At 38.6% G+C, this 16,505-nt stretch overlaps 1 protein-coding gene across 7 annotated transcripts in view; it reads right to left on the bottom strand.

The window, feature by feature from the left end:
- Nucleotides 1–13,839, bottom strand: part of ROS1 (ROS proto-oncogene 1, receptor tyrosine kinase) — a 125,908-nt gene extending 112,069 nt beyond the window's left edge. For 6 of the 7 annotated variants that reach the window (XR_002343222.1, XM_021089087.1, XM_021089103.1 and 3 more), the window contains exons 1-4: nt 13,242–13,838; nt 4,236–4,280; nt 3,717–3,776; nt 2,008–2,034 (exon numbers count right to left, since the gene is read on the bottom strand). Coding sequence is in view for 6 of the 7 variants with exons in the window: in XM_021089087.1 (XP_020944746.1) it covers nt 2,008–2,034; nt 3,717–3,776; nt 4,236–4,280; nt 13,242–13,364 (255 nt within the window). In the remaining variant the exon portion in view is untranslated. Of the gene's footprint in view, nt 1–2,007; nt 2,035–3,716; nt 3,777–4,235; nt 4,281–13,241 lie in introns of all 7 variants that reach the window. The other variant, XM_021089102.1, reaches the window with a different exon arrangement.

Below are 16,505 nucleotides of genomic sequence, written 5' to 3'. Positions count from 1 at the left end.
ATGCCCACCAACCTCCCAGATGCCTCTACTGCAGACTCCCCATGCAAATTGTGGCTTCGTCTCCTAAAAAACCATTTACTCATTCAAAATATACTTACTGATACTTTTATATGCCAAGCACTCCTTTAGTTTTAAGGATATGACAATGAACAAGATAGCTTAATTCTCCAACTTCATGGAATTTACATTTTCTTAGAAAGGGACAGACAATAACAGAGTAACAAACTTAAAAAATAAAATAGATTCAGGCAGTTCCCATCGTGGTTCAGTGGTTAACGAATCTGACTAGGAACCATGAGGTTTCGGGTTCGATCCCTGGCCTTACTCAGTGGGTTAAGGATCTGGTGTTGCCATGGGCTATGGTGTAGATCGCAGACGTGGCTCAGATCCCGCGTTGCTGTGGCTCTGGCGTAGGCCGGTGGCTGCAGCTCCGAGTAGACCTGTAGCCTGGGAACTTCCATATGCTGCAGGTGCCGCCCTAGAAGAAGACAGAAAAAAGTTTTTTTTTAATAAAATAAAATAGGTTCAGATAATGAAAAATGCTACAAGGAAAATAAAAGAAGTCAAAGAAATGACCAGGAGAATCCAGAAAACATAGTTAATCTGTAATGTTTTCTCAAATAGCAATGAGAAGGCATTATATTTTTTCAACCCTTTCAGATTAACATAATCTAATTCATGTTCTAAATTATTAGGAATAAGCCATCTTATTTACTTGCCAACATCACTGTCTAAGTTACATTTTGCTAAGCTACCGCTTCTAAAACTATTTCCTCCAAGGAACATGTGCACAAATTCCAAGCATCCTAGGCTGAAGCATTATTTATGGTTGACGAGTTTGATCTCCTAAAGGTGTGAGCTGCTGAGTTAAAAAATATCTGTTTAGGAGTTCCCGTCGCGGCGCAGTGGTTAACGAATCCGACTAGGAACCATGAGGTTATGAATTCGATCCCTGGCCTTGCTCAGTGGGTTAACTATCCGGCATTGCCGTGAGCTGTGGTGTAGGTTGCAGACGCGGCTCAGATCCTGCGTTGCTGTGGCTCTGGCGTAGGCCATTGGCTACAGCTCCGATTTGACCCCTAGCCTGGGAACCTCCATATGCCGTGGGAGCGGCCCAAAGAAATAGCAAAAAGACAAAAAAAAAAAAAAAAATGTCTATTTAGGATTTCCCACTGTAGCTCAGTGGTTAACGAACCCTACTAGTATCCTTGAAGATGCAGGTTTGATCCCTGGCCTTGCTCGGTGGGATAAGGATCCAGCATTGCCATGAACTGTGGTATAGGTCGCAGACTTGGCTCGGATCCCGTGGTGCTGTGGCTGTGGTGTAGGCCAGTGATTTGATTTGACCCCTAGCCGTGGGGGCTAGCTGTGATTTGACCCCTAGCCTGGGAAACTCTATATGCCATGGATGCAGCCCTAAAAAGACAAAAGACCAAAAAAAAAAAAAATCTATCTATCTCTGTCTCTTTTGAGCATGTGTTACTGTTCAGGTCTACTTTATTTAAAGTATAAAATAGCAAAATAGAATAGAAAAGAATAGAATAATGAAAATGCAATCAGCAGGGAAGAAGGTCGCCCTCCATGTGCCTTTTCCTTCCTCCCACCACACTCTCCACCCAGGCTTCAGGAATTAGAATCTTTCCAACCATACACACACACACACACACACACGCACACGCACACACACACACACACACATATATTTTACATATATATGTAAGGGAGTATATTACGTGTGTGTGAATATGCATGCATGTGTATATACATATGTATATACATTCATATATGCACTATATATATGCACATATATGTATAAAACACAGCAAGTACTTGTGTCAAAAATGAAATTACACAGTCATTTTTATGCCCAGAGTTAGAGCCCTCCCAGGAAGAATGTTTCTGTGCACTGAGAATGACTATTTTCTTCATTCTTATTTTAGCAGCTTTTTAAGGACAAGAGAAACATGGGGTTTGATGACATCTTTTTTCAAAGTGACTGTCACTCACCTCACAAACAGCAGTATACGTATCATTCTGCATAGAAAAAAAGAAGAAAACTATTTAAAATCTTTAAAGTTGTAAATAATTTTCAGGACACTTAGCTAGGCATTTCTTCCAAATTAATTTCTTGCCCCACCATTGACAAAATAGTCAATAAAAAAAAAAAATCAAAAGCAAGGGAGCCCAGAGATGGGCCTTCCATCCAGGAAGGCTACTGTGCCAACAGCTGTAAAATTATTTTGTTTGCATCACTGGAAAAACAAGGGTGAATTATGTCTGCTAGAAGATCCCAGTCAGCCAAGAGGTGGTATGTGATTGTCCAGGTTAGGGAATGAAGGGGTATTGGCAGGTGCCTAGGAGACAAACCCTGAAATGAGAATCATCAATAGCTCTGGCTAGGAAAGGCCAGCGGGGCCCTCTACCCAGACTGGCCACTTCTTGCCCACCCAGCTTCCTGGGCTGTTTCTGGAAACAAATGTTTCTTCCCATTCGTTCACTCTGCAAGGGCAGTCTGAGCACCTGCTATGTGCCTCTCACTGTGTTCAGTGCAGGAGACACAGTGTGAACGACGCAGAGAGCCTCCTGTCCTGATGGGCTTATGTGTCGGCAAAAGATATTAAACATGTAGCTAGATAAATAATGATTTAAATTGCCATTTCTATCAAATGCCACCAAGGAGAGGGAAAAGTGTTTTTAAAGTGTATAACAGTTCCCAAGTCCAGACAGCACCTGCTCCATCCTTTGATAACTTCCTGTCTATGAAGCACACAGTCACAAGCATGAGAGTGACTCCCATAATATAGATCTATGAGGACACGCTAAACAAGAAAAGCTACAAGACTATATGTGAGGAGACATTAACATCCTTACTTAAAATTCAATTTGAATTTTACTATAATTTGAGTCATTAATAGAAAACATTACCCCAAATTACCATGATCCTAACGGATTTAATCTCTGACCTGAACAAAGCAACCCACTTTTAAATTACAATATTCTTTTCCATAAGTTTGGAGTAATTATGGTGTATCAGGCACTATCCTCAGGAGGGAGATTCCATTACTGCCCAACTCATTGATGAGGTAAGTAAAGTACCAAGGAATGAAGTCATACGCTAAATGGCAAAGCTGGAATAAATTAAAAATGAAAAATATAGTACCGGGGGATGTATTTCCTACACAATATGGTGCAAACCTAGGTGTTTATGCCCTCCGAATTAGATTGCTACCATGTTCCCTGCAAAGAAACTCTGAACATGATCATTCCTTGCTATTCAAAGTGTGGTCTAGAGCCCTCTAACATCACACCACCTGGGAGCTTGTTATAAGCACAGAATCTCAGGCCCCACCCCAAACCTACTGAATCAGAATCTACATTTTAACAAGATCCTAGATATTTGCATATTAAAATTCGAGAAGTGCAGGACTAGGAAATTCAACAGATACCTAACATTCTACTAAAAGTCTTATAGTTTGGAGATATCGGGCATCCCTGCGTTCTGTGGTTTGCATTAACTTTCCTTGGTTTCCAATTCCATTAATAATATTGATCGCACTTTTTTTCTACTGCTGTGTACTACTCAGGCAATCACACTTTTGCTTTAGAGTCAAGTAAATTAATTGAAAGCTAATGAAAACTCAAATGGGAATCCTCTTAGAGAACATTTCCCTTGAGAGCAACATTAGTATCAGAACAGAAACATAATTAATACTTACACACTTTAAAGCACAGTTTTCCTGATTTGCTGAGTTCCAAAAATGACATCCTTGGATGCACTGCAAGAGACAATAAAAGACAATAGTGACTGAAGAAGGATGACTTTTTCTTGTCACCTGAAAGTGCAATTAGTAACACAAAGTGTTTTCAAAATAGAAATCTACCAAGGAATCTGTGGCCTCAAAAGCACCAGGACCTTTGAGATTCTAAGCAGAGCTGTCATATTTGTTTATTTGGTCACACATGTGTGCAGCATGTGGAAGTTCCTGGGCCAGGAATTAAACCCTCGTCACAGCAGCAACCCAAGCCACTGCAGTGACAGTACCAGATCTCTGTGAATCACAGGTAATACTCTGTGATTCAGACTTCTGGCTATTTCTGGTTCAGCTTTCTCCATCAGGAACAAATACATGAACTTTTACTTAGGAATTATTCTAATCGTAATCAAACCTGACCAATGTCTCTTTCTTATCAATTCAAACACTGTAAAGTCCCAGGCAGTGGAACAGATTACTCACCGGTTCACTCAGATTGTATGGTGTGCCAACATCAAGCTGTCTGCCCTGAAATGAGGAAGGAGGCAGTGAACACCCCATCAATCTTATGTTCATTGTAACCACTGCATTTTTTCCCCTTGCATTCTAATAGTAGCTCAACTATAGAGAAATTATTTCTAGTGAAATTCAAATCCAACTCAACTATCATTTTAGTTTTTCATTTATTTATTTTGCTTTTTTAGGGCTGCACCTGCAGCATGTGGAAGTTCCCAGGCTAGGGGTTGAATCAGAGCTGCAGCTGCCGGCCTATACCACGTCACGGCAACAAAGGATCTGAGCCGTGTCTGTGACCTACACCACAGTTCATGGCAACACCAGATCTTTAACCCACAGAGTGAGGCCAGGGCTTGAACCCGCATCCTCATGGATACTAGTCAGGTTCTTTACTGCTAAGCCACAAAAGGAACTCCCACACCTTTAAAAAAAAAAAAAAATGCCTCCTGAAATAATATTGCCTCCTCAGGGTTTTTTAACTGTAAAGTAAGGAACCAAATGTCTTAAAGTTGTTAAATCAGTCATAAATCAGACAAAATGCCAGTGCAAATTAATAGTCATCCCTCAGAGATACCGCAAGTTTGGTCCAGTCACCGCAATAAAGAGAATCATACCAATTTGGGGCCTTCTGAGTGCACAGAGAAGTTATGTTCCCACTAAACTGTAGTCTGGTCAGTGTGCAATAGCATTGTGTTTTAAAAAACAATGTACATATGCCTCAATTTAAAAGTCTTTATTCCTAAAAAATGCTAACCATCATCAAACAACACAAGGTTGCCACAAACCTTCAAGGTTGCAGTGGGGTGGGGTGTGGCCATAAGGAGGAGTTAATAACAGTGGAGAGATTGGAGTTCCCATTGTGACTCATCAGGTTAAGAATTCAACCAGGAGTTCCCGTCGTGGCTCGTGGCGCAGTGGTTAACGAATCCGACTAGGAACCCTGAGGTCGCGGGTTCGGTCCCTGCCCTTGCTCAGTGGGTTAACGATCCAGCGTTGCCGTGAGCTGTGGTGTAGGTTGCAGACGCGGCTCGGATCCCGCGTTGCTGTGGCTCTGGCGTAGGCCGGTGGCTACAGCTCCGATTCGACCCCTAGCCTGGGAACCTCCATATGCCACCGAAGCGGCCCAAGAGATAGCAACAACAACAACAAAAGACAAAAAGACTAAAAAAAAAAAAAAAAAAAAGAATTCAACCAGTATCCATGAGGATGCAGGTTTGATCCCTGGCCTCACTCAGTGGGTTAAGGATCCAGTATTGCCGTGAGCTATGGTGTAGATCTCAGACATGGCTAGGATCCCATGTTGCTGTGGCTGTGGAGCAGGCTGGCAACTACAGCTCCAATTCAACTCCCAGCCTGGGAACTTCCATATGCTGCAGATGCAGCCCTAAAAAGCAAAAACAACAATGACAACAAAAAACAAAACAAAACAAAAAAACAAACAAAAAACAAATGGAAAAATTCTCACATAGTATTTTATAAGCCTGTGACCTTAGTCAGTTTATCAAAGACTCCTGGATTAGAGATGAATTATGTTGGGATTTTTCTTTTTTAAAAGCAGTCTTATTAAGAGCAGAGGAAAAATACAAATTCAGAATTTTGCATATAGTAAAACAACAGATTATTTCTTATATTTTTGCAAATTTTGAGAATTTTTTGTGCTGGAGGAAAATAAAAGAAATGGAAACTAAGGGAGAAAATATGTAAGTTGTTCATCCTCTCCCTGGTCATTATTTGAGTGGAGTCTTTCCTGAACAGAAGGGCTTACAAAGAATGGTAATCAGACATGCACCCCGAATAGCCTTACATGGTTATGATCTAATTGTCACCCTGCCTCACTCATTGACTTAGAATTACAGGCAGAGGAAAACTAAGTGAATATTTTTAGTAACTCTAATTGGTACCACCAGAATCTTGCCTTAAAATTTGCTGAATTTGAACCATTGAATTTGGGAGGTGATTAATTCAGTAAAGAGCACGCCATCTGTCCTTGGGTAACCCAGCACTACAAGCAAGATATGTTCCAAGAGACAACAGAAAATCCGAAGTAACTTGGGAAGTGATTTAAGCATCTGTGTGGCCTTCCAAATAGCCCGTACTTTTCAGAGGGAAGAGCCGACTACCTCTAAGTTCATGGAGCCCTCTCTCTCTCCCTTCCATGTAAGCACGATCCATTTTGCTCTCCACTCTCTCTCCAGCATCTAGAACAGTGCCAGAGGATAATAGATGTTCAATAAATTTATGCTAAAGGAATAAATCCATGAATTCAAGATAGCCTACTGCTCAGGAATGGTCCAGAAGTCCTGTCCCTTGGAAGCATCATCCAGTGACCTAGCATCTTGGGGATTTGCTTGAGAATTAATCAGACACAGAACCAAAGGACAAATGTTGAATTTTTTTCTCTCGTTTGATGTGTGAATAAAGAGTCCTCTAATCTCCATCTCCTAATAACTTATATCTGTAGGGAAAGGAGAAGGATACTTAATACACTTAGTATGTTTTTGATTATAGACAATAAGAACTGTAAATATTTTTTTTTCTCTCTAGGACAGCATATGGAAGTTTCCAGGCTAGGACTCAAATCAGAGCTGTGGCTGCTGGCTTACACCACAGCCACAGCCACGCAGGATCTGAGCTGTGTCTACACAACTCATGGCAACACCGGATCGGATCGTTAAACCACTGAGCTGGGCCAGGGGTTGAACCCCCGTCATCATGGATCCTAGTCAGGTTCGTTACCGCTGAGCCATGATGGGAATTCCAGAACTATACCTTTTAGGTTAATTGTGCAACCACATGCTTCCCATTCTTCGTTTTTGGAATTTTGTTCAAAATGAAGCTTTTGATTCCCCTTTATGTGATTGAAACAGCCATACACGATCAAGAGTAAGAGTGAATTTGCAATTGAAGTTTCTCCTATCCTTCAAAAATCTGTATTAGTTCATAAAAGCAAAAGGATGGATGCTGGATAGTTGTTAAACAATAGAACAAGAGAGATGTTTCTTGGTAACCATAAAGTCATATTGTAACAGTATTGAGTCCTGTTGGCAGCTCTCAAAATTAAATTTCACAGACTGAATGGAGTGCCCATCAAGTGGTCTTGGGTGAGGTAGCCTCATGAGTTGGGTCTGTGGGGTTCTAATGAAGCAAATTTTGTCAACACTCTTCCCTAATCTCCACTCACTCTCTATCCTCTGCCTCCTCATTATTATAGATAATATTAGTGAGTGACTCCTATGTTCTGGGCACTTGGTATTTTGCACTAAATCTCATTCAACATCTCATCAACCCTATTAGGTATGTCCTACTATTAACTCCATTGCACAGCTGAGACACAGGGAGCTTTAGTAAATTGCCCAAGAGTTAGGATTTGGGGTGCTGGTTACCTCTAGAGCCTGTACTCTTAACCAAAGCACGTGTGCCTCCTGTAATCTAAACTAAATTCCTCACTTTGGAGTTAGGATCCTCACTGGTTTACTTTAGTTCTACCTGCTCCAATTATCTGCTTAATAGACACAATCCCAGAGTTCCCAACATGGCTCAGTGGTTAACGAACCCAACTAGTAACCATAAGGTTGCGGATTTGATCCCTGGCCTTGCTCAGTGGGTTAAGGATCCAACATTGCTGTGGCTGTGGCGTAGGCAGGCAGCTACAGCTCCGATTAGACCCCTAGCCTGGGAACCTCCATATGCCGTGGGCATGGCCCTGAAAACACAAAAAGACAAAAAGACAAAAAAAAAAAAAAAAAAAAAAGACAATCCCAGTCCCAGATCCTAACACCTACTTCTTGGCACAAACTTTCTACCTTGCCTACTTTGGCCGGAACTAATTTCATCCTTTACTTCCTATCCTAATAGTGAAACAGAGCATAATGATCTGCATTTTAATCCCACATATGATACGTGCTCCCGGTGTGATATTTTAAAATTTACCTGTGCTGTTTAGACTTAGCATTCTCATGTGAAACTTAAGTAGGGTAATATTTAGTACATAGTTCTGTGAGAATTCAATTAAATAATATATTCATTATTATAGCATAGTGCCAGGCACTTAGAAATCTATTATTAATATTATATGCAAATTTGCTATAAACATCCTTTAGCAGACATATTTTTAGTTAGTTATGCAATAATCTCTTTAGGAAGTTCCCTTTTGGCACAGCTTGAATGAGGCACAGGTTGAATCTCTGACCCGAGAACTTCCACATTCTGCAGGTGCAGCAAAAAAATAATAGTAATAATAACCTCTTTAGATAAATTTCTTGACGTTCAGGATTAAAGTTATATTTTCCCTTTTAATGTTGATATTGATTAACCCATAGTTTTCTAGTTATCTAACTTGCATCCTAACCAACAGCACATGAAAGATCTAGTTTATCCAAACTTTGCCAACTATAAAATGTTTTTATCTTTGCCAATCTGATAGAAGAAAAATTGATGATTCATCTTTACTGAACAAGTCTATGATTGCTGTGAGGTTGAACATCTATCACAGGTTTTTTAGCCATTAATATTTCTTCTCTTTTGAAGTAACTCTTCCTATTCTAAATTTATTTCAAATACTTCTTTGTGTGTGTCTGTGTGTGTGTAGAAGAGTTGGTAAAATTGTGTTTATCATATTTCAAACTTTTTTCCATTCTTTGGCTTTGTTTTTATTGTCATATAGTTTAAGTTTCTAAGCAGTTGAATTTATTAATAATTTATTTTAGTTATTCTGGATTTTTGAAGCAGGATTCTTAAGGCATTCCCACTCCAAGATTATGGAAATATTCACTCCTAATTTATTCTAATATTTTAATGAGGTGAGGTCTTGTTTTATTTTTATTATTTGTTTGTATTTTTTCCCCCTCTTTCAGCTATACCTGCAGCAACGGAAGTTCCTAGGCCTGGGATCGAATCCGAGCCCCAGCTGTGACCAGCACAAGTGCTGCAACAATAATGGATGCTTAACCCACTGCACCAGACTGGGGATCAAACCTGGGCTACCTCAGAGATAAAGCCAGATCTTTGATTCACTGTGCCACAGTAGGAACTTCTGTCTGTTTGTATTTAAATCATACTTTTTTTTAAATACCTCTTGGAATTTATTTGACTCTGTTAGTGATGTAGGAGTTGAATTTTTTTATCCTTTTTTTATCTTTCTTTTAAAGAAAGAAGCACTTTACTTTTAATTTTTGCAGGGAGGGAGACGAGATTAAGATGGCAGAATAGAAGGACTGGAGCTCAACTTCTCTCATAAAAACAACAAAACTACAACCAAATGCTGAGCAACCTTCAACTAAATGGACTGAAAATTTTCAAAAAGATTCTAGAAGACTCCAGAAAACAAAGAGGAGGCCACATCAAGAGGTGGGAGGGGCGATTACGCGATATAAGCAACCCCAAACCTCCTGGGTGGGAAGCCCCACAGACTGGAAGCTAACTGTACCACAGAGATTCACCTACAGGGGTGAGAGTTCTGAGCCCCACATCAAACTCCCACATGTGGGGATCTGGCACTGGGAGAAAGAGCCCCCGGAGCATCTGGCATTGAAGGCCAGTGGGGCTTGTATGCAGGAGCTCCAAGGGACTGGAGGAAATGGAGACCCCATTCTTGAAAGGCGCACACAGACTTTCACATGTACTGGGTCCCAGGGCAAAGCAAGGGCTCCATAGAAATTTGGGTCGGACCTGACTACAGATCTTGGAGGATCCCCTGGGAAAACGGGGTGAATGTGGCTTTTTGTGGGGGAAGGGCATTAGAGGCAAAGCTTTTGGGAATATTCATCAGCATGCGTTTCTCTGTAAGGTAGCTTTAGGTTTACAACAGAATTGGGATTACAACAAAGATTTCCCATATACCCCCTGCCCCCACACATGCAGTGACTCCGTCATTATCAACACCGCCCACCAGAATAGTATATTTTTTAATTAAGGATGAGTGAAAATGACATGATCATAATCACCCAAAGTCCATAGTTTACCTTAGAGTTCACTCTTGGTGTTTGGACAAATGTATAATGTCATGTATCCGTCGTTATAATACCATACCGAGTATTTTCACTGCTCTAACAATGCTGTGTTCTGCTTACTCATCTCCCCTCAGTCCAACCCCATCTCCTTCAACCTCTGATCTTTCCATTATCTTCATAGTTTTGCCTTGCCCAGAATGTCATATAGTTGGAATCATGCAGTATGCCGCCTTTTCATGTTGGCTTCTTTCACTTAATAATATGCATTTAAGTTTCCTCCATGTCTTTCATGGCTTGATAGCTCACTTCTCTTTAGCTTTGAATAACATTCCATTATCTGAATTGCCACAGTATAATAATTTGTTCACCTACTGAAGGAGTTATTTTTTATTCTAAATGGATAGCCCTACTTAGGTTTGAATTATCGTCTTTATCATATTACACACTCCCTTATATACATGGTTTTATTTCTGGAGTATATTCTGTTTTACTGGCCTGTCAGTTCCTATACCAGTACAAATGGTGCTAATTCCTGGATATTTTATGAAATTTCTGGATTATTGTTTTGTTCCATTATCTTCTTATATATTGATATACAAGAAAGGTATTGATGTTTCTACATTTTTGGAAACAGGACCTTTCTAAATTCTATTGTTTCTAATAGCCTTTTATAGAATTGAGTTGATACTTCTAAAAGAGTACTTCACTATACCAGTTCCTCAGTTGTTGGGATTTGCTACTCAAAAAAAGGATTTTGTTGCCAGAGAAGATCAGAAAATTGTGATTAAATAAAGCCATTAATATGTGACTATGTCCTGAGGATCTGCAAAAAAAGAGTATGGCAGTAAGCATTTCCATAAATTATTTGACCGTGAATCTGTTTTGTTTCTTTTCCTTAAAGGATCTTACAATATTAGTGTTCAGAAGAATATTATTTTTTGTTCTCTGCAGCACATAGCATATGTAATTTTAAAATATCAGGTCAGTTAATAAACTCAATTAATACATTAATGTAAAATCCATGCTCAAGCATGGAACTATGGTTTATGCATTCTGGGACAGCAATTCTAACATTCCTTTTTACATGACTTTTGTTTTTTTTCTTAAGGCAAAAATGCCCCAATATCAAGAACTACCCAGTGAAATCAAAGATGACCTTCATAGCAAATGTCCAGGCTTAAAGGGATAGCACAGGGGAAAAAAATTTCAAACACTGTAATAAACTTGAGCACTTTTCATATCTTTCCCCTGATCCCTGGCTCTGTTCATTGCTCTTTTACCTAGCTTTTGTTCCCCCAGCCCCAGTGTGGGAGGCCCAGATGGAGAACATTTATGACAGTCACTAGTCAAATTGGCAGACCATGTCTTCTGCAGTCGCCACCACATCAGCTGTGCCTTTTTCTGTAGGTGGTGAACGGAAGGCAGCTCAACAAAGAACAGACTGTCTCATACTTCTGCCAAACCCTGAAATCAAGAAGCCCACACACATAAACATAAGATAAAACTAAACTTAGGTAAAAAATAAAATAATAAAAATTTAAAAATAAAATGGAGACTATAGTAACAGAAAACAACCAGCATCAGTGTTGATAGTAGGGGAAATTAATAAACAAATTACAGTGGTATATTCATATGATGGATTATTGGAAATACAATAAAGATCCTATTTCCATAAAGACTCCAGGGTATAGAGGAGAGCCCACAAGGCAATGTTCAATGAAAAAGCTCAGTGCACAACTTATGAAAAATTACATACGTCTTTGAGGAAAAAGCACTGAAAGAAAATGCAATCATAGGTTAATACTGGTAGAATTATAGGATTTTTTTCTTTTGTTCTTCTCTATTTCTTCTCTGTCTTATAAATATTTTGCAATGAATATATATTCTTGTTATAATCAGAAATGTTTTTAATTTTTAATAAAGAAAGCATTTAATAATCTCATTATTCCATTTTTAAGTCTGTATTATAAACTGTAAAAAGCTAAAATATGCAATGCTACATTAATGGCAATGAAATCTTCAGCAAAGATTTGTATAAAATAAAAAATTTTTTAAAAAGTGCTACCAACCATAGTAAACCTAAGTAGTGTTTTAAACTATAGTTTAAATTAAACCAAGAGTGTAACAAAATTACATTTCTTTTTTATTCTACCACATACTTCTATCTCCAATACTTCAGCATAATAATGAGTATTGTATTTGTTACTTTCATTATTTTAAGAAGTATGACTATAAGAATTGTTATAGTAAGCTATCATACTATTTCCTTTGTCTTTAGATAAGAAGAGTGTGTCTTTCCCTGGCTAGAATGTATTTGGTTTTTAAAGTTGGTTCAGTGGCTGTTTAAGCACAACTAAGTCACAGAACTGAAATGATATGAAATAATACATATAGAGGAATGACACCCAGAAATGAGAAGGAAGTCATAAATGTCCATCAAAACTCATCAAAAGAATTATAAATGAAGAGATAGAAAGGAATTACAAACAGTTCTCATTTAATAATAATTATATATAATACATAATATATAAAATAATAATTAATAATAAGATAAAATGTTCTATTTGGCATCTGCATCTGCTTCTCTTGTCATCCACCTCCCAACACAAGCATGCATCCACAATAGAAATAGGACTGCTGTCAAATTAGAAGGCATTTTTGCCCTGTGGCCAAACCTATCTCATGCTTCCAGACAAATATAAGTGATTTTGTAATAAATGAGTTTAACTGATTTTTTAAAGGTTTGCAAAACCGTTTTCATATAAGCCTCCATTACTCAAATCCTATGTCCATCTCAAAAAGACGTATGAGCAGATAAACTTAATAAAGAAATAAAGTAGCCCTTCCCTATCATCTATAATTACTAACGTTCCAACTTACTTTGGAAAAAGAATATTTTTTTGCCTTGCTACTATTTCTCACAAGGAAACGTGTCATAAAGAGAAAATAATTCAATCATTTATAACAAGCTCAATTCTACATGTTCTAGTTCCTAAAAGACAAATATTATACCGGTAAAACTTACCAGGTTAGTTACACATGACTTTAGGCAGCTGTTTAAAACTGTACACTGTACCACGGAAATCCATACGCAGACAAGAGTCACAAAATTGACAAGTTTCAGGATAAGCCAGTAAACGTTCTTCATTACTTCACCAATGGCGGGATTTTAGATGGTCTTTCTTCTCATTTTCTCCATTTCTCTATCTGACTTCTTTGGGTTTCATTACTTCAGTTGAAAGAGTGGCTGGTGGATTTTTTTGGTTTTGTTTTGAGATGATGGAATCTTTGCCTTTTAAAATAATGTTTAGACCTTTGACTCCTAGATATCTTGTATCATTCCCATAACAGCCATTTCATAACATAGTTTCCTTTTACTCCCATAAAGAAAGTCACCCACTGAGTAAAGGTTAAGCCTTAGGAGAGCGCTTCACATGGAAAGCAAACAAAGTGAAGAACGCAAATTGCATTTCAGCAGCTGTGTGACACATACACAGTCTGACACAGGATCAGACTCAGTGGATCCTCCACTTCACTGCTTTTAGGTTTGCTAAGATATGCAGGAAATTGGGTTTTCCCAGGCTGTGCTGTAGCAAACAGTAACACTGCTCTAATAAAGAAGTAACAAAAAAAATGGAAGCTCCTAAATCAAATGATACAGCAGAGAGGAAAACAGAACCCTTTGAAACCAAAGACATATTTTAAAATTAAAAAGCAAACAAAGCTGCCATTCATAAACAAATACTCTGAGAGTTAGCTAGAGACAAGGAAGTTTGTTAAAGTGCTTTCAGAACTTTACTACATATTAACTAAAACACGGCCTTATCAGGTCTATTGAGACAGAGAACTGAAACCAGCCACCACAGATACCTAAGATATGTCCAAGTGCAGCTGTCCTGAAGAGGAAATATTGTACAAATTTCAGTTAGCCCAGCATCAAGATAATGTCTAAGCCTAAATCAAAGAATCTGAAATTTGCAACATACAGAATTAAGTCATTCTGGGTAGCTACTTTTTAGATTGCTGAGGGTTAACTCTCTAAGGCCAGATATTTTGGTGCTGGTGTTCTTTCTTATGACAATCTAAAATAGCAAATCAGCTTCCTTGTCTTCTTAAATAAATTATGCTAATGTAACTTAACTTTTTTTTTTTTTTGCCACACCCACATTATTTGGAAGTTCCCAAGTCAGGGATGGAATCCCGACCACAGTTGTAATTTACGCCACAGCTATGGCAACACTGGATCCTTAATCCACTGTGCCAGGCCAGGGGTTGAGCCCTCTCCACTGCAGAGACAAAGCTTAACCCACTGCACCACAGTGGGAACTCCAAACTTAACCTCTTCTCAATGACACGAAGTTCTCATTGTGAGCAACATGCACATGAGGGTTTGTTTTGAGCTGAATATATTTCAGTAAATGCTAACAAAACTGGTAAACAACATAAAGAAAAATAGTACTGACTCCAAAATTGACCTCTAAAACTTATTCTCTTGAAAAAAATTCCCCACTGGGTAGTTCCCATCATGGCTCAGCAGAAACAAACTGATGAGTATCCATGAGGACAAGGGTTCCATCCCCAGTCTTGCTGGGTGGGTTAAGGATCCAGCATTGCTGTGGCTGTAGTATAGGCCAGCAGCTACAGTGCCAATTCAACCCCTGACCTGAGAACTTCCATATGCCTTGGGTGCAGCCCTAAAAAAGACAAAAACAAACAAACAAAAACTCCTCTGTCTACCTGCTCTTTGTTCATTTTCTGCATTTTTAAAGAAGGTAGATTAACAAACACGCAACTATCCAATTTCTTGGTCAGAGGAATATGGCTGTCTTTCTAAAAAATATTTTTAAGTAAGAGAATAAACCTCTTGCCTAAAGAATTTTCTCATCCCAATAAAATTTGCATTCTTCATTGTACCATGAGTGCCTTTCGTCTTATTAGCACAAATAATATTTGTAACTTTTACTTAATTAACTTCCTTGAAAACCTAAGTACATTCTTTACTTTCATATGATTTAACTCTTTGGTGGGATGCGAAAATGAAGTCTGCTTTCAATATCAAGATTTGTGCTTCTCCTGGTTTGAGGGATTTAACAGACACATAGATTTGCACTTGTGAAAAATGGAGCATGTTCAAAGATATTTGTTGCAGAATTAATTATATTAGCCAAAGATTTGAAACAAACTAAAAGTCCAATAATGTAATATTGGATCAACCAATTCACACATCTTCTCCAGGTGATTTCTCCAAATGGACTTGTTTGGACTTCTTCACACCATAATGGTCTCCAGGCAACTGGTGCCCTTACATGGTGACTTAGAGCTTTGGTAAAAGTGTTCTAGTGTTAAGCTGTGTTGATTTTCATGACTCAGCTTTAGAAATCATGCAGTTACTTTTGCTGCATTTTATTGGTTACCCAAAAGGCACAAAACTGTCCAGATCCAAGGACAGGGGAATTAGATCCTACATTTTGATGGGGGAATGAGAAGATCCTAGAAGAATGTGTAGACTAGGAGAGATTGTTGCACCATCTTTAGAAAATAAAATCTACCACCCTATAGGCAGTCATTATTTTGATGATTCTGAAAAGCAGAAATTTCAGTTGCCAAGTTTAGTTAAATGATAATACAGTTCAGACTTCAGTTAGCACAATGTATTAACTGTGAGTATTGCATTAAATACAAATTTCTGTGCTATCTCTGCAGTCCACAAATCAGGTATATGAAACAGGCACACATTAAGATCAGATACCAATCATGTCACTTCTTGCAAAATCTGTCAGTGATTGGTCACTCACTGCACAAATGTTATTCAGTTGTCTCAAAGAGAGACCTTTTATGCTATTAGGCTTGAGACGGGCCATGTCAACATTCAAGGCCTAAGAATTTGCCATGCAGGCAAGTTCTTACTTAAGCACAGTCCTCTGCCAGCATCTCTTACTTCTTTATCAGGCTTGCTAAAAACCATTAAAAGCACATAAGCTGAACCTTGATATTGTCCAAAAGACTGATACTCTGACCATCACCAGGACAATAATTATTTCTCTGGTGGGATATTCAATGGTGTCAATCGAGTGGGCAATGTCTCCCATTTATGTTCCTCCAACCCTGTGCATCTCATCTTTATGCCTCAGCAAAGGGGGGATACTACAGAATGAAAAGAAGGAAAATACTAAATAATGAGCTTTTGAGTTTCATAAGCCAAAGTCCCTGCCTAGAGGACCAGAAGCTAAAAACAAATACAAAGATCAGCTTCTGGTCTGCAGCTTGGTTTTGGTACATTACTATCAAA

This window comes from Sus scrofa, chromosome 1 (assembly GCF_000003025.6).
Source record: "Sus scrofa isolate TJ Tabasco breed Duroc chromosome 1, Sscrofa11.1, whole genome shotgun sequence".
Lineage (NCBI taxonomy): Eukaryota > Metazoa > Chordata > Mammalia > Artiodactyla > Suidae > Sus > Sus scrofa.
The sequence above is the reverse complement of the archived record's forward strand: the minus strand, read 5'-3'. Positions and strand labels throughout refer to the sequence as shown.